Source organism: Saccostrea cucullata, unplaced genomic scaffold, assembly GCF_032062105.1.
Source record: "Saccostrea cucullata isolate Sc308-1 unplaced genomic scaffold, CSIRO_AGI_Scuc_v1 ctg598, whole genome shotgun sequence".
NCBI classification, from domain to species: Eukaryota; Metazoa; Mollusca; class Bivalvia; order Ostreida; family Ostreidae; genus Saccostrea; species Saccostrea cuccullata.
In genome coordinates this window covers 40,044-60,703 of record NW_026919614.1, presented here as the reverse complement: position 1 = coordinate 60,703, position 20,660 = coordinate 40,044, and the positions used below count along the sequence as shown (strand labels likewise).

General features: G+C 37.3%; 3 protein-coding genes across 3 annotated transcripts; all 3 read right to left on the bottom strand.

Moving 5' to 3' along the window:
• Positions 1–1,976: 1,976 nt before the first annotated feature.
• On the bottom strand, positions 1,977–2,501 carry LOC134234282 (craniofacial development protein 2-like). The gene has a single exon (XM_062716336.1). It carries the CDS (start codon positions 2,499–2,501, stop codon positions 1,977–1,979), a length of 525 nt encoding a protein of 174 aa, XP_062572320.1.
• Positions 2,502–5,119: 2,618 nt separating this feature from the next.
• Positions 5,120–6,813, bottom strand: LOC134234293 (ileal sodium/bile acid cotransporter-like). The gene is made up of 3 exons (XM_062716342.1): positions 6,259–6,813; positions 5,893–6,097; positions 5,120–5,713 (listed from the first exon to the last, which is right to left on the bottom strand). Exons 1-3 carry the CDS (start codon positions 6,636–6,638, stop codon positions 5,267–5,269), a joined length of 1,032 nt encoding a protein of 343 aa, XP_062572326.1. The 5' UTR covers positions 6,639–6,813; the 3' UTR covers positions 5,120–5,266.
• A 6,293-nt stretch (positions 6,814–13,106) lies between these two features.
• On the bottom strand, positions 13,107–18,043 carry LOC134234304 (arrestin domain-containing protein 17-like). The gene is made up of 7 exons (XM_062716352.1): positions 17,300–18,043; positions 16,341–16,475; positions 15,974–16,218; positions 15,326–15,514; positions 14,480–14,656; positions 14,124–14,226; positions 13,107–13,990 (listed from the first exon to the last, which is right to left on the bottom strand). The coding sequence occupies exons 1-7, from the start codon at positions 17,412–17,414 to the stop codon at positions 13,704–13,706; spliced, it is 1,251 nt and encodes a 416-aa protein (XP_062572336.1). The 5' UTR covers positions 17,415–18,043; the 3' UTR covers positions 13,107–13,703.
• Positions 18,044–20,660: the final 2,617 nt, after the last annotated feature.

The window sequence follows — 20,660 nt, the reverse complement described above, 5'->3', positions numbered from 1 at the left end:
GGACCAGGCTCTTAAAGAGGGAGACTTTTATCTTTCTACTGATATCTGTAGCATTTCAGATGATGTCTAGTTGTTTCCAACTGTCAGGCGGATTTCACTCTTGCTATTTATCTTCGTCATTTTGCATTTCTTGGCATTCAGCTTCAACCCTTTTCTAACTTCTAACTTTTGCGGAGTTTTCTTCCAGTTTTGTTGTCTTGGACTGAAGATGGTTCGTTGCTGATGACCATAGGGCAATGTCGTCCGCGAAGTCGAGGTCTTCTAGCAAAGTGGTGAAGTCCCATCTAATTCCTGTTCTCTTTCCTCTGAGAGTCTGTTGCATCACCCAGTCTATCACTAGGAGGAACAAGAAGCCTGACATGCAGCATCCTTGTTTGACACCAGTAATCACAGGAAAAGGGTCTGTGGTCTCGTTGTCATCAATCACAGAGCACTGAAAATTGTCATACAGGGCTTTGACCATCATAATCCGTTTTCTGGGTATTCCATATTTCTTCATGATGACCCAAAGGCTGTCTCTGTGCACCGAGTCGAAGGCTTTCTCAAAGTCGACACAATGGATGTAGAGTGTAGCATTCCACTCGTTGACTTGCTTTAGAATGTTCCTGAGGATGAAGATCTGGTTTACAGTCCCTCTCTCTCTCTCCGGAACCCTGCCTCTTTCCTCAGGTTGCGGTCAACTCCAGCCTGTATTCTGTTAATGATGATCCTGCTTAGTGCTATGCTGGCTAGGGCTAGCAATGTGACTCCACTCCAGTTGCTGCAGTCCTGTAAGTTGCCTCTCATGTGTTGATTTTACAGATCAGCCCGCTGGTCCATTCTTTGGACACCTTTTCCTCCTTTCATATCTGGTCAAAGGTGTGCTTCAATTTCGAGCTGGACTTATCAAGGTCTGCCTTTAACATTTCTGCAGTTATTTGATCTGCTGCAGGGGACTTTCCTTTCCGAAGCGTCTTCAGTGCAGTCCTTATTTCCTGCGTGGTGGCTGGCTCAACCGAGATGTCTACCTCTTCTCCCTCGTCATGTTTATCTTTTGGTGGTGACTCTGGAGTGTCTCTGTTGGGTACTTCCTCAAAATGTTCCATCTGGCAAGCCTCGCTTCTTTACTTTTCAGAAGCTCTCCGGTCAATCTTTGCTCTTCACCTCTGCTGTTTGCTTATTACTCTTCTTGTCAGCTGTTTAATCATGCTGTACAGTAAATGTTCCTTCTACCTCCCGTTCTCGGCTGCTTTCTGTGCTTGCTTAGCTTTCTCTGCCATCCATCTCCTCTTGTCCACTCTAGCTTTTTTCTTAACTGCTTTTTCTTTCTGTCTGTAGTTTTCTTTCATCCTTGTCTTGACTCTTTCTGATCTTGTGCTCTTGACGTCTTTTCTTTCATCTATCAACTTCCAGGTGTTTTCATTGATCCAAGGTTTACTTTTGCCTTTCCTGTAGCCAAGTACTTCCTCTGCTGAATTCACATATGCCATCTTCTGCTGTTCCCAAATTTTCTAGATATCTTCAGTCTTTTCCCTGTGCTCTTCTAATTTCTTTCTCACACAATCATTGAACTTTGCTTTTACTTCATTGTTTGTGAGGCGTTCTACATCCAATCTTGGTTTTAACTTGTTCTTTTCTTGTGTGTGCTTAGTTGTAGCCTGATTTGGATCTTCACCAGGTAGTGGTCCCTGTTGGCATCCGCTCCCCTCTGAACATTGTTGTCAAGAACAGAAGATCTCCACTGTCCACTGATGAGAAGATGGTCAATCTGGTTTCTTGCTGTTCCAGTAGCAGACACCCATGTTGCTTTGTGTAAGTCTTTGTGGGGAAACAATGTTCCTGTTATTACAAGTCCGTTGATCTGACTAAATTCACACAGCCTTTCTCCATTTTCGTTCTGTGTTCCCAGTCCATGGATACCCATAGTTCTTTCATATCAGTTATTGTCACTCCCCACCTTGGCGTTGAGGTCCCCCATAATAATAATGATGTTCTTATTACATCCATCCAAGGTCTCTTGTAACTCCTGATAGAATTGGTCTTTTTTCCTCCCCTTCCTCTTCATTATGTGGCGCATATGCTCGGATCACTGACACTCTTCTGTATCTTGAATAGAATCGTGCTGTCATGATTCTCTTACTGACAGGTGTCCATTCCATGAGTGACTTCATTGCTTGCTGGCTGATCATTATGGCAACTCCTCCCTCATGCAGTTCTTCATCCCTGCTGCATATGACGGTCTGGCCCGAGGCCAGTCTCATCTTCCCAGCTCCTGCCCATCTGCACTCACTGATTCCCAAAATTTCCAGTTGGTGTCCTTCCTTTTTTCTCGCATTCTGTGCTGAAGCTCCTCCTCTATACAATGTTCTCACATTCCAGTGCCCGATGGTGAATGTTTGTTTGGGTGTCACAAGGGATCTAGTCGGACGCTGGGCTTCCCTAAGGCTCTCACCCCTCGTCGTCTTGCTGCCACTATTGGCGGTCCCCGCTTCACCCGGTCTTCTTTGCTCTTTTATGTCCATTGTTTCTGTAATTGTTGATTTTTTTCCAGGAGGAGGTAGTCGACCTCCAGCCCAACCCTCAAGCTTGGAGGGCCAGTTGTTTTCTGTCAGGGTGTCCTTCCCTTATGTTGTGTTGGTCCACGGCACCTTCTTCAGTCTCTCCGGTGCACCCCTCACTTAGTGAGGGATCCCTTATCTGCCACCCGGGGGATGCGCCTCCTAGCCGTGCAGCCCCAGCCTAAAGGACTTAAAGACAGTCTGATAATATTGTTTAAGAATGTTATTGATTTGGTTGTCAATTTCTTTCTTTAGATGGATTGGAACGTGTCTTGGCTGATGACAAAGGCTTTTCATTTTTGAATGATCAAGCTTGTGTGTCCTTGATCAGCGCCTTTTTCAGCAAACTGCTTACCATGCCTTAGCAAGAAAGATTGGGTGTTTTCTTTTGTTTGATGAAAGATTCTCTGCATCATCCAGCAAGGTTTGAATGTGGCCAGGTACTAGTAAATTCGTAGCTTGTGTTAACGTTCCACAATACCATTTCCTCTAATTGCTGCCAATACTGCTTCGTGTTTTATACTAGTTATCTTTCTCCTACTCTAAATTATTTATAAAACTGTCTACACTTTCGTTTCTTATATCTTGCCATCTGCTTAAGTGAGAGCGTGACGTGTTGCTCGCAATGCTGGTTGACTCGCCAAGGGAAAAGCATCATTTGTCTCATAAGATACTATTGTAAAGGAAGCTCCTGAGTTCACTATGGAATTAGCGTTGGTAGAGATATAGAGTCCAGAGTCTATTGATGTCAAGCAACCGCACCTTATCTAACAGGTCGGTAGTGACGACTGGTCAGACTTCGTCTGTATTGACTCTTGCTCATTATAGTCTTTCTATATCTTTCTCACTCATTCTACCTGGCAGATTGTTGTCTGAATTTCTCTGTGGACACTTGCGGCTTATATTACCCTTTTTAGTTGCAAGTAAACAAACGATTCCATTTTTTTAATGTTCGTTTGCCACTCTTACTACGTTGAACTTTAATCCTCCATTGCATCCGCTGTAGTTGCATAAGCTGCTTCCTTTGTGGAGCTCCGATTTGTATTTAGTTTTGTGTCTTTGTCATCGTTTTGCTAGAAGAGGCTTCTGTATCTACTTCTCTTACTATCTTGTTCCATTTTCCGGTTCTCTTTTCTTCTGCTCTTATATATGCATCAAGTTCCACAGCAATTTGTAATGTTTCATCAAAGACCGCAAGCTGTGTACACGGAATCTAGCTTCACACTATGTTAGCGATTTTAAAAGCTGACTTTTGTCAAGGTATTTCACACCTCTTGTGATGCCTTTGGGTAAGCCAAGGTAACTAGTCGTCTAGTTTCTTGCCCCAGCTTCAACAGTGATTCCCCTGGTTTCCTCTCTTAAACGCATACGCCATTTTCGATATTATAATATACGATATCAGCATCGGGGCATACTCTTCGAATTCGTTACACCTGACTGCTTTATTGTCACGGGTATCAGCGTGGAATGACGACCCGTTTTCGTGCTGGATATCCTGCATTACCATTGTTTACATTTTATTGCCGTTATGTGTATTTGTGTTTGTTTGTGTACTGCACTGATCAGTGCAACTGTTGATTTTTTTTTTTTTTGGTTTTTTTCCTTTCCTGCATTAGAAAAAGTACACAGTAATTTTTTGTCGCTACAGAATGCTGTATAGCATACGTCCTTCCACAACGGTGACGACTGATTACACTGAACAGTGACCTAGTTGACTCTATATACAGAGCCCTCGATATAGCGAGAGTCCGATCGAATATAGCGGACAGATTCCTTTTACGAATTGTGTTCAGATTTAATAAGATTTTTTTGTACTGTGCCTCCCAGACTTACTGCCACCAAAAAACACCTCTTTCTCCTATTCGTTTAATTCTGTCCATTTCTTTAAAGATACCTAGACACAGATGTAATGTTTATATTTTCTCAATTTTTTTGTTTTATTTCTTAAATTATATTTTGCTGTGGCATTTTATACGAAAATATTATAAAAATCTTAATGTTTTAAGTCATGAAATTATACAGAAAAATTGAGAAAATATTAACATCAAATCTGTGTCTAAGCACCTTTAAATGAATCTTGAAATCCATCCATGGAGATGTCAAAATTGATGGTGTTACTTTTTTCCCTACGAAATATGCCTGGCGGTGAATCTCTTTCGTGTGTTTCAACTCTCTATTAGAACCTTGACTATTTTCTACAGTTTTTGCACTTGCTTCAGCAGCATTGTCCTTGTTTCTTTGTATACCTGTACTCTCTCCATCGTCTATTTTTCTTCCTCCTTCAATTGGCAACAGGTGCCTTTAATGATGAACCTTGAAGAAATACCACGAGTAAATACACATCACTCTGTGAATATAGGGAATCTTATGTCAGGATTTTCATTCTTACAACCTGCTGAGAGAAAAAAGACGTTTGCCTTTCCTACATGTTGTCCACCTCTGAAACGGAACAAACAACATTTTTTCGTTTTTAGGGAACACTAACCAGATTTTAGTATGTCGAAAATTGGACCATTGGATTGATAGGTTCGCTACTCTAAGGCGCTGACATAGGAAATAAAAAAATACGACAATCTGTACTCTCATTGAGATTTATGTAATTGAATACTGCATAAAAAGATAAATCGAAATAAGAAAAAAAAACGAAATTGACAGATGAATAAATAAAGGATTTTTTTTTAAATCTCATACACACCTACATTATTTTTTCAAAATTATTCATCAAAATCTTAGTCATCTAGAAACCTTTTTGTTGTTTCAATCGTTTCTTGTAGATTTTCTGTACAACCATTTTCCTTTCGTTCACTAGATTTCGTGGCAAAAACCTTCACGATTCGGAATATCCCGGCGAACACCACACTGGCCAGGATACAAGTCACCCCGTAAAGTAACGGAAACAGCGAGATTTCGGCGAACCTGTCCCGAGAAAACGAGAGCGACAACAAAGTCATACACAAGGGGAAGTTCTGAATTCCCGTTTCCAGTGCTACCGTTCTCCGCTGGAAGTGCTCCATCCGAAATATTGAGGCCACTATGTAACCAAACAGAAAGCCAACAAAGGGCAAAAGAATTGCTCCGAGGTATATTTTCCAGGAGGCGCTATACATGAAGGGGTAGAGTAAACTCAACAGTGTTAGGGTAAGGACTACAGAAAAAGCACCAGCTATACTGCCCACCTGCAGAGAAAATAATAGTTTGCTTTTAAAACAGTGACATACTATGGTTGATATAACATTTACATCAGTACTGGACCCATTGTTTGAAAAAATGAAGCAAATTTACATGAGACAAGCATATTTATAAGAGAATAAGACAACTTTCCATGAGTAAGTTATATTATGCAAAAGTTTGTTACCTTTACAACAACAAGGGCGATTTTTGGAAACTTCCAGCGCAGTAAAATGCCTAGAATGACTGGCGTGATGGTCATGGCAAATGAGATGAGTATGTTGATGTACGGTATAACGAGGTCGTCACTAGTCCAGCTCCCACTGTAGATCAGCAGATTAAGAGGCATCAGACCAAAGGCGAGGGTAGTGGAGACAGTGGTCATTGATATACTTCACAAAATTATAAAAGTTAAAAAAAAACTATATCTAAATACAGGACAAACACTTTGGAGAGATTTCAATAATTTGACATGTTCCTTAGGTATAATCCTCTGCGATAAATTTCCATAATTCGGACTATTATTTAATTTACTTAGGATTTTCAGTGTTACCTGAGGGGGACATCACCATCTACCCAATACGTGAACACGTTTGATGTGGAGCCGCTCGGACAACAACCCATCACCAGCATTCCTAGTGCGGGGACATTTGGCAGCATCAGCGCATGTGCCAATCCGAAAGTAACCAATGGCAAGACAGCAAACTGTGACAACATCCCAATAAGTATTCCGACTGGTCGTTTGATATGCTTCAAAAGTGGTTCTAATTCTGTGGCACTTCCCATCCCAAACATTATGATAATAAGTGTGATTTTAATGACGATGTCGAAAACGGTTTTAAGAGTTGACGGACCAGGTGGACTTATCATCCCTGTAGTGTTACTAAATACAGTAACATTGTCGACGTTCTGTACGTCTGCTACGCCCTCCATTACCACGTTGCTGAAGATACGAAAAGAATATACAGTATTCCAATTTTTATTCCGTGTCACGGTGCCAGTGCATTAAAAAAGAGCCATGTAATTAACAGTACCTCTTCAGATCTGTTTGTGTCTTGGTGACTTATTCATATAAAGATCCCACATTTTCTATGCCTTATCTGTGTATGTAACCCTTTAGAAGAGACCATTCCTTATCTTGTCTCGTCATATCTCAGTAAACGTGTACTCTAGAGATAACACACACTGAAATAAAGATAAGACATCGAGATAAATAATCAAATGTTGTATTCATCATTTTTAAGCGCTAAGCGCAGCGCAGAGCGCTTTCTGTCGCCGTAAATCTACTTCCGTTCGCGATCCAGCGCCACTAAGCAAGTAAGATAACTCCACTGGTGTTTCTAAAAATATGTAACTGGAAATCCCCGACTCTCTTTCAACTATATCTGTGTAATACTGAGTTACGTGCAGTTCTAATAATAGGAGTCAATTAGTAGGTAAAGATCTGATGCACATTGTACGAAAATCCACTGTTAGTAGATAAGGGCGATTCTTGTCAGTCTTATCTCTATACATTGTAGCTCATTCGTATCGGCACTCATCACATGTGTACCATGTTGTTAACAGTTGCTGCATTTATGGCACAAATATTGAATTGAAACGATATATTGTATGTTATGCGCATTTATGTAGTGATCTAATAAGTATGCATATTTTTAAATCTAAGATGAATTTTGACAAGTATTTAAATCTTCGAACTGGAATTGAATTATTTAGTAGCAATCATAAAATTGATTTACAAGGTGCATATGTACGTTCTATAAACGTATATCCATATAAACTATTGTTTCTTCTTCTATGTGTAGACCCTAATTTCAGGCAATGCAAAGTTCTAAAAACAACTTTCTGTTTTCTCCCTTGCACCATGCAGAGAGCTATTAATGAAGTTGATTTTCGCATCCCAGCATCAATTAATAACAGACTGGAATGAGAGAGAGAACTAGAGCAAAGCTCGTTGCAAAGCAACGAGAAGGTCTTCCGTCCTGTTTGACCGGAAGTAACTTTTATTTTTACAAAAATGGGTAATAACGTCCTAAAATTGTTTAAATCCTCTAAATCTATGTTATTTAATGCAAAAATCAGCCATTTTTTGCTACTTCCACACTGACCGGAAGTGACGACACCGGACGGAAAATTAATTTTTATGCTCCCAGTGACAGATGTTACCCAAAAACTTGTCAAGAATGGCAAAATATGCGTTTTCCGACTACTTCCGGTTTGGCCGGAAGTGACGTCGCCGGACGTACTTTGACGACCTCTATAGATTAAACTTGACATTTCAAACAACTTTGCTTCTTTGACGTATTACAAATTCTCAATACTTTTTGAGATATAAAGGAAAAACTTTTGGCCCCTCTTGGCCCTTAATGTTAGGGGCCAGCCCTTTTAAAACGAGATATCATTTGAAAGATCATTTAATTCTGCACAAATTATGTTCTATATAGTTTAACAAAATATTTTTAGTTTAGAAGATAAAAAGCAAAATATGAGTAATTTTTGGCTCTTTTAAGCGTTCTAATTTCTGACCCTATATAGCGCCATTTTGAATAGAGAAATCGAAAAACAAAAACCGATGTGCACAACTTCAATCCCTCTATTATCTAAAATCAGTAGAATTTCTGCTCCAGCTTTAGCCGTCTCCGAGCCTTTATCTGGAAACGAAAGCCTATAAATTTTCGTTTAAAGGGAAATAACTCAAAACCGGAAGTGACTTTTTGAAAATTTCGACAGCATTCTGATAGAGTTTATTAACTTCTAGTACCTCTGAAAATTTGAGCGAAATCAATTAAGAAATGAGTGAGATATGAGCTTTCAAAGTTGGCGTCTAGGAAGTAGAAGAAAAAAAAAAAGAATAATAATCTTTACCAACAGAATCAGTAGAAGGTCTTCCGTTGGAAACGAAAGACCTTAATTACTAAAAACAAGTTAGTAAGAATAGTAGTATTCGATATTTTTGAGATGTTTTATTAACAATTCTAATAAATAATAATGTTATCAATAAGGAATTTTTCATCGATACAATAAACAAATAACATCTTCATTTTTCAAGTGTAGTTTTTAGCTCACCTGAGCCGAAGGCTCAAGTGAGCTTTTCTGATCAAAATTTGTCCGTCGTCTGTCGTTGTTGTCGTTGTCGTCGTCGTCGTCGTAGTCGTATACTTTTAACATTTTCATCTTCTTCTCAAGAACCACTGGGCCAATTTCAACCAAACTTGGCACAAAGTATCCTTGGGTAAAGGGGATTCAAGTTTGAAGAAGGGCCACGCCCTTTTCCAAGGGAAGATAATTATGAATTAGAGAAAAATTAATGGCATTTTAAAAAAAATCTTCTTCTCCAGAACCGTGGGCCAGGAACACACACTGAAATCATGTGAAATCATCCTCAGGTAAATGTAGATTCAATTTTGTTCAAATCATGACCCCCGGGGCAAGGGTGGGGCCAAAATGGCCGATTTTACATTGGAATATTTAGGAAAAATCTTTAAAAATCTTCTTCTCCAGAACCACTGGGCCAGGAAAGATGAAACTCATGTGGAATCATCCTCAGGAAGAGTAGATTCAAGTTTGTTCAAATCATGACCCCTGGGGCAAGGGTGGGGCCAAAATGGCCGACCCAAGTTTTACATAGGAATATATAGGAAAATCTTTAAAAATCTTCTTCTCAAGAACCACTGGGCCAGGAAAGATGAAACTCATGTGGAATCATCCTTAGGTAGTGTAGATTCAAGTTTGTTTCAAATCATGAACCCTCTGGGCAAGGGTGGGGCCAAAATGGCCTTACCCAAGTTCCCATAGGAATATATAAAAAATCTTTTACACTCCTCTTCTCCATTTGAACCACTGGGCCAGGAAAATGAAACTCATGTGGAATCATCCTCAGGAAGAGTAGATTCAAATTTGTTCTCATGACCCCTGGGGCAAGGGTGGGGCCAAAATGGCCGACCCAAGTTTTACATAGGAATATATAGGAAGAATCTTTAAAAATCTTCTTCTCAAGAACCACTTGGCTTTGGAAAGATGAAACTCATGTGGAATCAAAAAATCCTTAGGTAGTGTAGATTCAAGTTTGTTCAAATCATGTTAACCTCCGGGGCATTAGTGGGGCCAAAATGGCCATTAAGTTTTACATAGGAATATATAGGAAAAATCTTTAAAACTCCTCTTCTCCAGAACCACTGGGCCAGGAAAGATGAAACTCATGTGGAATCATCCTTAGGTAGTGTAGACCCAAGTTTTACATAGGGATATATAGGGAAACCTTTTAAAATCTTCTTTTCAAGTACTTCAAAGCTATGATTAGTGATATTTATGTGGAATCATCCTCTGATAGTGTGGATTTTAGTTTGTTCAAATGATGAACGCCTGGAAGGGGGGTAGTAAATTCAAGCCTGATGTGCTTAGGTGAGCGCTGTGGCCCCTGGGCCTCTTGTTAAAATTGAAGCAGTTAGTAACAGCCAATCTTCAATTTGTAACACTCGTAAACACGGAATGAATTTATTTTTAAAAATGATCACAATAGCATTTTACAGTCATTAACATTTTACAGCAAATGCTATATTTATAGTCTTAATTTGGTCGAAAACTCGTCGACAATCCCGCAAACGCATTTTCAAAGGTAATTTATACGAAAATAGACCTCTTATAGACTCCTATAAGGCGATGGAAAAGGAAATATTTTTATATATTTTTTTTTAAATACATTGCAGTTTTGACTCAATTTTTGTCATTTAATTTGTATATATTTGTTTTTTTTATAAAGAAACGGAGAAATATTTTCTTGCATTTTCATGTATGCAAAATTTATTGATCTTTTGACAGATTATGAAAATGTAAAATGCTTAATATAAAAACTGCATAAGACAATGTTAAATTTCATCTCCTAACATGTTTGTTTATGAATCAAACAATATATATTGTTACACAGAGATGTTTTATATGCAAATAAAGAAATAAATTCCAACAATAATTAATAAATATTTTATCTGATGAATTAAAAATATGACTTAAGTCTTAGTTTTTTTCTTTGATTTCCAGTAGCCAGAACCTTAAATTTATTGTTCTTTGTACATTATTGTGTACAGTATTGTTTACGCATGGTCTCTTTAAGATATATTATGCAGACGTAGGAAATAAACATAATGTTTTATTTCTTTCCGCTTCATAAATTTATGCAAACCACGTCAGACAAGCTTTTTAGGAAACCAAATATGCATGCACATGATGTCTCTTTTTGATTCACTTTCGCCGTAGGTCAATAAACAATTAGGTCTTTTTTTCATTTTCACACCTATTTTACTCTGTTTTCTTGAAATGTTTGGATGAACTAGTTGAAAAAGTAAAGAAAAGCCCACCCTGAGATATTTCTCCTGCAGAATACAAGCTACATGTAGTGTTTGTGATTTTGGATGTTGTCCATCACCAGATCTTTATCCGACCACGTGTGTCAGTAGATAATTCTGACTCAAACCGAATTAATGGAATAAAGAAATGAGCATCTGTAAAAATTATTTACATTCTAAATTTTAATTAATTTAATCAATTTCACATTAAAAGTTGGTCTACGCTCTGTATTTTATATAGATATCCCAATCTGTTTTCCCAAATCTTTTCAATTATAAACAATCCTCAGTGTTTTTTGTTCTTCGTTTTTCGACTAAGTCCCACTGGAAATGTCAGTACTGGTGATATTAATAGATTTCGAAATAAAGACCTTAGGTCTTAGTCCTAGATGATTGTATGTTGTTTAATGTCCCTCTCAAGAATTTTTTCACTCATATGGCGACGCCACCACTTGCTGGTGGAGAGCTGCAAATTTTGTCGTATACTCGGCACTCGGGGTCATTTAGCAGTGAGGTATCTTTTTCGTGCCAGCACCTACTTGGACATGGATCATCGGTTTATATGGTCTCATCCGAAGGATCGATCTCCAAGTCTCACAGTGGGATTCACCTCCTCCTAGAAGGTCATAAATAAATGACAGAATATCATTTCATCTATGAATTCTTTCGAAGATTATGCCAGACATTGAACTAAATATACATTGTAAAAGGAAAAACGAGAAAAATTTTACTGGTAAGATAAAAGTCCATTTGCGACCCATATCTATCCCTTCTCAAAAGTCAACTGAAAATTTAAAAAAAATTGGAGCTGAGGAAACACGGATCTCTTAAAACATTAGAGATGGATCAGGTGTCATGGAGAAGACAGCATTCCCTCTCGACCGGTTTCAACCGCCCGGTGCTCCTTGTAATGACCAGTCAAACTCAAAATTTTGTAGACAATACAGTGTATAAATAACAATTTATGGCTTTAAACGAGACTGTTGATCACTTTGTTTCATGAACTTGTACTTCTTAATTTAAAGAGGGTAACTTCAATGAGTGTAGAATCTAGACTTAGTCTTCCTTGTGACTCTCTATTATATTACTTGTGAAGAATTAATTTAAGTATTTAAGGCATTCTTTTATTAAAGGTTAAACTGTTCCACAATATTACACCAGAATTTTGAAATCAGAACTTGATTCAGATCTGAGATTGTAGAACATGGATGATTGGTATTTTGACATTTTAGACCAATATTTCGGACTTGCACCATAAACAAGCGCAGTTGATAAGCAAATTTCCACACAAACAAGGAAGCTAGGCGATAGAAAAGTTTAAGTCATTAAGTTCGTCATAAAGTTTTGTCATTTAAGTCTTTTTTCTAGTAAAATTTCCAAATATGAAACGAATTTATCAGACTCTGTTGTATCTTTTATTTCGAGTTCAAAGACACAATTCGAGACAACGTAGGAATGAAAATAAATATTGCTAATCGATAACATGTAGATATATCTAAATGTTGAATTGAAGACAACAAGAGACTTTTACTTTTCATTTACGTTTTTTAAAATAGATTCTGCTTCAGCTGTCCACAAAATTAGGTCTTCTTATAATACAGTGCAATAAGTATCCATGGAAATTCCGACAGATTGTTAGAAGACTCTCCAAAAATAACCGAGATATTGTCTGAAAATCAAGCAAAAAATTACTTATTTTCGTTATTTCCATACATTTCATATTGGTAATTGAATGGAAATATAAACTTATCTATTTGCCAAAGAGAGTCGTCATTATACCCGAGTGTCGGGTTGATGGCCACAGTATGTGCTTGTTTCTTCTAATGAAAACCTTTATGAAAACCTTCTGCTTTATAATCATAGAAAAGTAGGTCGACTAATGATAACAAACAGTTACTGCTAATTTCTTCAATCTAGCATTATTACTGGTCTTTATATATAAAAACTAGTCAACTGGACCTACACAATTCAACTGATTGAATACTCTTAAATAGAAACCTGCAAGTTTCAAGTTTTTTCTTCCAAACAGCAAAAAAAAAAAATTAAATTTTATAAAATGTACCTGGGTTATTCATAGACTTTATTCTCCTCAACACAAGCATGCACAACGGATACCACAATCACAACGAAATACTCCACATTAACTTACATCTGGTTCACAATAAATGGAATAAAAAATAGTTTTATACATCGCCCAGCGATCGTCTCAAAGAGAGGAAATCTTTTACAAATGTGTACAAAACATTAAACATCTTTTTTATCAGGGACACAATGAGTACAACAATAAGACACTTGGACTTGATGGAATCAAATAATCTATTTTTTTCCCTCTGGAGATTCGTTGCATTAACAGCAAATGTGTGTCCATGAATCTACAGGAAAATAATGGTTAAAGCATTGAAAATCCTTATGAACAGCGGTGTAAAGCAAGTGTACAGGATGAAAGACCGGAAACAGGGTCATTGTTTTGGTGTTAATATGGTAAATACATGTGGTAAATTGTAAACTAGCATGTCCAGCATGCAGGGACTTTGCACAGCGAGTTTCTCAGATGACCTAGCATCTGCCAAACAATAGGAAGGATCTTTGGCAAGTTAAGCAATCATTTGGCATTGAAGAGCGGTTTTGCATTAATCCATTCTGGTTCTCAATTTCATTTCTATGCTCGCGATTCCATTACAATTTCGTCTGACTTGAGCTTCAATAGATGCTTGGATTGATCTTTGTTTTCTTTCTCAGCTTTTAGTTTCTCTTTCTCTTTTCTACGTTTCAATCCAGGGCTCTGTCGTAGTTTGACTAAAATGTCCCTCTCTCTTCGAGGATCTTTCATGTCCTCAAAGTATTTGTATTTTGGTTTTACATCTTCTTCTTCCGTTTCCGCTTTTGTACATCCATAAATATAACACTCTGTCACAGTTTTGTCTGTCATAAGAGGAGGCTCACTGACTGCAGAAACACATAATTATGTGATGTTACATATGATGAAAACTACACAACTTTACAAAAAAGAATACATGTCTTGACAACAACCCTTTCTTCAAAAATTTGGATGTAATGTTGAAGTAGTTGTATATGGTACCTTTGTATGTGATTTTAGAGAATTCCAGATGTGGATCGGGTACAGTGGCTATTATGATAGGAACCCCAGCGTAAAGCACAGAGTCGGCAAAGCTTGCCTCAACCTTAAAAAACAAAAATTATGTCTGTATTTATTTATCAATACATATGATAAGTGACAATTAAGCAATTGTTATAAAATAAAGAAAACAGTACCTTATTTTTTAAGAATGATACAAATAGTGAACGAGAGCGACTTAAAAAAGAAAAGGATAGACCTATGATTTAACAACTTAATGAGAAAACATTTAACTTTGAAATATTTCTATGATATTGTCTGGCAGGTAACTTCTTTTCGTTGTAAGCGTTTGTCCTTACCGCTATACAGTACCGGACATCGAGCACCTTGCACATGTGGAGCCGGGAGGGACACATAGAGGGGATTCGGAGGGGGTAATCTCGCCAAGTCTTGTGCTGCCCAGGACGAAGACTCTCACAAATCTTGTGGTCTTTTAGGAGCAGTGTCCGTGTGTGAACTCCTCCATATGATATGATCTATAAAATTAGAGCATTGTGCATAACTGTTCTTATAGAGTACTAGTAAGCTTTCTCTGCTAAAATATATCCTATCCGAAACTGGTTCTAGGTTAACAACCCCCAAATAAAGAATCGAACCAAAGACGGGGGGAGGGGGTCATAGTTTTATTTTACGATATATAAGAAAAAAATTCAAGAAAGGCAGGATGATCGTTATGACCATGCAAGCATCTCCAGGTCGTTCAGAGTTCATGGCCCAAGGTTAGAACCAAATTTGCCATCTTGTATTTGGGGAGACCCCATTTCCAGTATATAGATTTTTATCTTTATCTACCATTAAGTTTCTTTAATCCCCCTTCCCAACTTCGAGAATGATTGATTGATTATCCATATCGTCTGCCTAATAATAATGCTCTACCTCTAGATTTTAACTCGTATGGAAGAAGAATATATCACCCAACAATGCAAGGGAAGTTTAGAGAACAGAAGAAAACAGAAGTTTGGCGGGGATTTATCTTAGAGACCTTTCGTGCATGCTAGAATTTCACTTTGAGGTTTTCGTATCTTTATTTTTTAATGAACAATGTACAATTGCATAGAAATACTGTTTTGTGCCAACAGTTTTAACTTCAATCATGATGACCAGAGTGTACCAGACACCAAGGCCTCCCTTTTCCTGGTTGTTACCTGTTTAAGTTGAAGACTGACAGCACCAGATTTTCGTATAGACATGTTATGCACAACAATTTCCGTCCGCAGATTTTCTCCGGAAACGTAAGCCCGTTTTGGCAGGGTAATAGAACAAGACACGTGACCTGGTCTGCAGCAAACGGTGTGGACTGCTTTTTCTGCGTAGTCCTCCAGAGGATGTGGCGTCTAGAGGTAGATGGTTAAAAATGGTAATTATTTCTGTGCTATTCTGTACACCTACATTTTTATACTTTTTTCCCATTTGTGTTCTTTGCTATTTTAAATTTAGAGATAGTTTTTGAGCAATAGACAAGCAATTGTTACTATGTCAGTCTTAATAACATGAGTAGGTGTTTATTACAACACCAGTCGAAAGAGTTGCACTGAAATAGATCGAGTTATTAGCTTTTCTGCATATATTAATTGTCTCATTATTTTGATTGTTTCTTATATAGTCTTGACAATAGACAATAAATATACAACACATTTAACTTTTCCCCTCATTTTAAAATTTACCAAGGAATATATATATATAATCTCATTTTCTAATTTGCATTTTATACCAGAGTGCATGGGTGTAAAAAAACAAATTTAAATTAAACCATGGTATTACATGTACAACTAAAGAGAATCGGGAAAACTAACCGAGTTTGCGGATGAATCACCGGGCTCTCTACTTGGATCAAACTCCCTTAGTACGTTTATCGTACGCTGAGTACTGATACATTCCCCATTGTACCGAATTATAATCCCCTGTACCGTGTACCGAACATGTGCATCCGGACCTTCAAAGGAACAAGGTACACCTTCCGGAACTTTATATTGAAATGGAAACATGTGACGTCCTCTCTGTAAAACTTCTCTTCCTTCCCATCTGCTTTGTTCATTTACTACAATGTGAAAGAAGAAAATATACAGTATATACAACTGAAAAAACAAGCAAAAGAGGCAGAAGTCAACAAATCATATTTATTCATTTTTCCTGTGAATAAAGTATCTTTATATTGGATACCTTTTCCCCACAAACAGAACCTATCGTCAAAGTATATTTCTTCCTTTTCATGTTCAATGTCTGTTTTGTAAGTTTCCCGCTGTACACTTTCACTCCATTTAGCTCGGGCTGCTCCCCTAAATCGAACTTCTACTCCTTCAAAACATAAAAGACATGTCCTTCTTTAATAAAGTGTACACATGTACATTGTTTACTAATATATCACCTCTGTCAAAGCTTGCGGTTTGCGAAAAAAGGAAGCATTGTAGCAGGACGAAAATAATGATCTGATGTGGTACATATTTGTAAAACCATACTATTCTTCTCATTTTTATTCGCGCAAGCTTTCAAATTACTTGAAAATTTTTCATATTTTTAAATTCAATATTGCATATACTAATTCTGAATCATGGAGTCTGAAACTGTAAATAAATGGTTCCTGATTCCTCAAGTGAACTATTATCCAAGACACGTCAATGATTCATTGAACAGATACCATAAAAGCAATATCATTGTGCACACATACAACTGTACAAGATCTGATCGAAACCCCAATAGACTCGAACACCTAATAAAGTTATCTCTTAAATGGCTGTATTTTAGCAATAACAGTGCACGGGGGACTGGTCATATCCTTGTAGACTTAATTTCCTTATCTGGTGACAAAGCACGTCGATGTAATTGATTTTTTTAATATTTCACGTAAGAAGCGCCAAGAACAACATCAAAAGGAGGAGAATCAGGCAAATGAGCAAGCCTTTTGTGATTTTCCAGCACGGCATCAATCCATTTTCATATTACAAAAGAAATCAATCATATTTAACATGTTTAACTTATTTGTGTAAACACAATTTTTCATGTGATTGAAGTTTATCTGTGATAAATTCACTTCATGTGAGTGAATATGAAACGTATACCCGCTAGCCACACCCTGAATGAGCCGTCATCATTGGGCTATGGAGGAGAAAGCTAAGGCTTACCTGCAATGATTATAGGCACCCCAATATGGACCACCAATGCTCCCTTCACTCTGTGTCCAGAGAAATATACCGTGTTAGCTCCCTCCAAGTGTAAGTCGATAGCAGTCACTGCCATGGTCCGGTTATAGCGACTTGGTCAATATTTACATCAGTCATTTTTGTCAGACCCCATACTCTGAGACGAACAGAGAGAGAACATCTTCATCTGAGCTCTATCGATCCGAGCGGATGCGTATTTGTAAAAATGTCAACAGCAGTCCGTGTTTCCTTTTTCCCGGTACATGTGATAAATCCGGGGAACTGGGTCCATGATATCTACTGCCGCTGTCTTCTTATGAAGGACATTTTTCACAAGCATTCGATTTTTGCTATGAAACCTAATGAATGCTATGAGCAGACGCTGAGCGCCATATTGGATATCATCGATCGATAGATTTGTCCTTCGATGAATTGTTAATTTCTGTTATCATCCTTTAAAAGACTGTCTGATCCCATTAAGCTTCTGTACCTCTGTTCATAGCGACATAATTATATAGTAGGTTTACAGCAGACGTTTACTTTAACTGCTGCTGCACAAGCCTAAATGACATTGATAATTGTGAAATTAATGAATGAGATCTCGATTGTTTTTCTATCGATTTTACTCTACGTTCGAGATGTTTGGATATGCGTGTCTTAGCGGCGTGACACGAGTTCATTTGAGCATTGTAAAAAGGCCTTGTGTTTTAAAAATAATTTACAGTGTGATTATAGAGAATTTCCATTTCGAACTGATGACATTCCACACAAATCCAATATAAACAACACGTAATCATGCCCTTGTGTTTTCAAAGCTTTATTACTACGGGGAAAAAATCACATTTCATATGTACACTTATATTTATACATGCACTACTTTTCTGTACTTCTGTTTACTCCAAATTGAGGTATTAGATGATAGTGAACCTCACTATATCAGTGAAGATAACGAACAGTGATCTAATTTTTTAATCTGCAAACAGTACAAATCTGTGTATAAACTGGGCGTAAAACAAGGATCTGGGGATATTCCAGTGGTGGAGTAGGCAGGTGCCCTGGAAAAGAAAGCATCCCCGTAAACCGATCACATCCACCCTGAGCTCTTTGTTTCAATCAAGAAACTGGAACATTCCCTGAAATTAAGTATAAAAAAACCAAAGGCACAAGAATTGGTATGACATCCGCCAGCCAAATTCCGACCCAATGATAGATACACCATTATGCTAAAAACGTCACTATAAGTATTACAAAATTGACGTAATTTTGATTCAAAAGGAGTTTGTTGAAATCCCAGTGATAGTAACTTATCTGTCAAAAACTTGTCTTAGTTTAAAAATTGTTCGTATCCAAAGAATGTGCTCAGTCGTAGAACCCACACGCAGGAGATAGCCGAATATTACAAGATAACAAAGGAAAACTGGCGACTAAAAAGTTGAAGTCATCTCGTTTAGTTGTTAGTTGGTTTTTATTTTTGTCTATAGCCAATAAACCATCCAAATATGAAACAGATGGGACAGACTATGTGGTGGTTTTTACTTCAGGTTCACTGGGATTTGTCAAGTTGACATTTGGAAGTTACTGTTGCTTATTTATTAAATGTCGCATAGTATATTATAAACCACAGCAAATCAAATAAACTTTTTTGAATAAACTCTGCTTCATACGTCAAAATTAGTCGGCTATTAAAAAAGGGCTACAAATTGATTATCTTGAAATAAACGTATGGGTTTTTTTTTATTATAGAGTAAGACGCCAGTGTGAATGATTGAATATGTTTAAATATATACAATCTACTATAGTATTAGATGTTCCTTGCTGACAAAGCAGGTAACAACATTGTCTTTGTTTGTAAGGGTAATTATATAAATTGTATTTTAGAAGAACTTGAATTTAATGCTACAAGTGGTAATCCGACTGATACTCATAGTTCCCTTTCTAAGGAAGAAATTCTTCAAAATCAGATGTCAGTTTTGAATATTTTTAATACATATATATATACCATATATATATTGGATTCCAAAACTTCATAAGAATCATTACAAACAAAGATACATAGCGAGTTCCAGTTAATGTTCAACCAAGCCTCTTTCTTTACTCCTCACGCTGATATTAACAGTAGTGAAGGAGAAACTTCAAGAGTACTGTGCAACAATATATTCAAGAAGTGGTGTTAATCAGATGTGGATACGTAAAAAATCAAAGGTACTTTTGGACTATTTGAAATCACGAGATTTTACCAAAATCATCAGCTTAAAAACTTTCGACTTTTCAACTTTATACACAAACCTTTCCCATGATAAATTAAAGTCCAGACTTTTCGATTTTGACAGCTGCTTTTTCAATAAAAATGGAACTCATAAATTTAATTACCTTGTCATTGGTCATTTGCAAATTTATTTCGTTACAAAACATTCTGATTGTACACACAAGTACTCTGAAGTCGACATCAAAAAGATGCTTGAGTTTCTGATTGACAATATCTATGTTGTTTTTAGAGACCAAGTCTTCCAACAATCTATTGGAATTCCCATGGGTACCAATTGCACCCCGTTATTAGCAGATCTATTTTTGTATTCATATGAAACAGAATTCTTGCAAAATCTCATACGTGAAAAGAAGAAAACACTTGCTGTGGCCTTCAACTCGACATTTAGATATATCGACGAGTATTGTCATTTAACAATTGTAATTTCCATTCTTATGTCGATACGATATATCCTGGTGAGCTTGAGATAAAAGATACCAAAGAGTCTGACACATCTGTTTCATGTTTGGATATTTTACATGTTAAAGACGTTAATGGTAACCTAACAACCAAGCTATATGGTAAAGATGATGACTTTGACTTTTCTATCGTCAGCTTCCCTTACTTATGCAGCAATATACCTTGATAAACCTACATACTGAGTTTCTGTATAGATCTCAGTTGATTCGATACACAAGAGCATGCTCTACATATGAACAATTTCTAATACGAGGTAAATAGTTGACAAACAAGTTGACGAAACAAGAGTATTAGCAGTCTCGTTTAAAGTCATCATTTCGTAAGTTCTATGGTCGATACAATTACCTTGTCACCAAATACAATTGATCATAGAGTCAAATGCTGACTGACCTTTTTCATACTAGTTGTTAGTCCATTATTTATACACTGAATTGACGACGGATTTTCCGTTATTTCCCGATCATGACAAGGAGCACACGGCGGGTTAGACCGGTCGGCAGGGGATGCTCACTCCTCCATGGCACCTGATCCCACCTCTGATGTTTTGGAGGTCCGCTCTGCACCTATTTTGTTTTGTTTTATGGACTTTTGATCTTGAATACTATTCGTTACATGTAT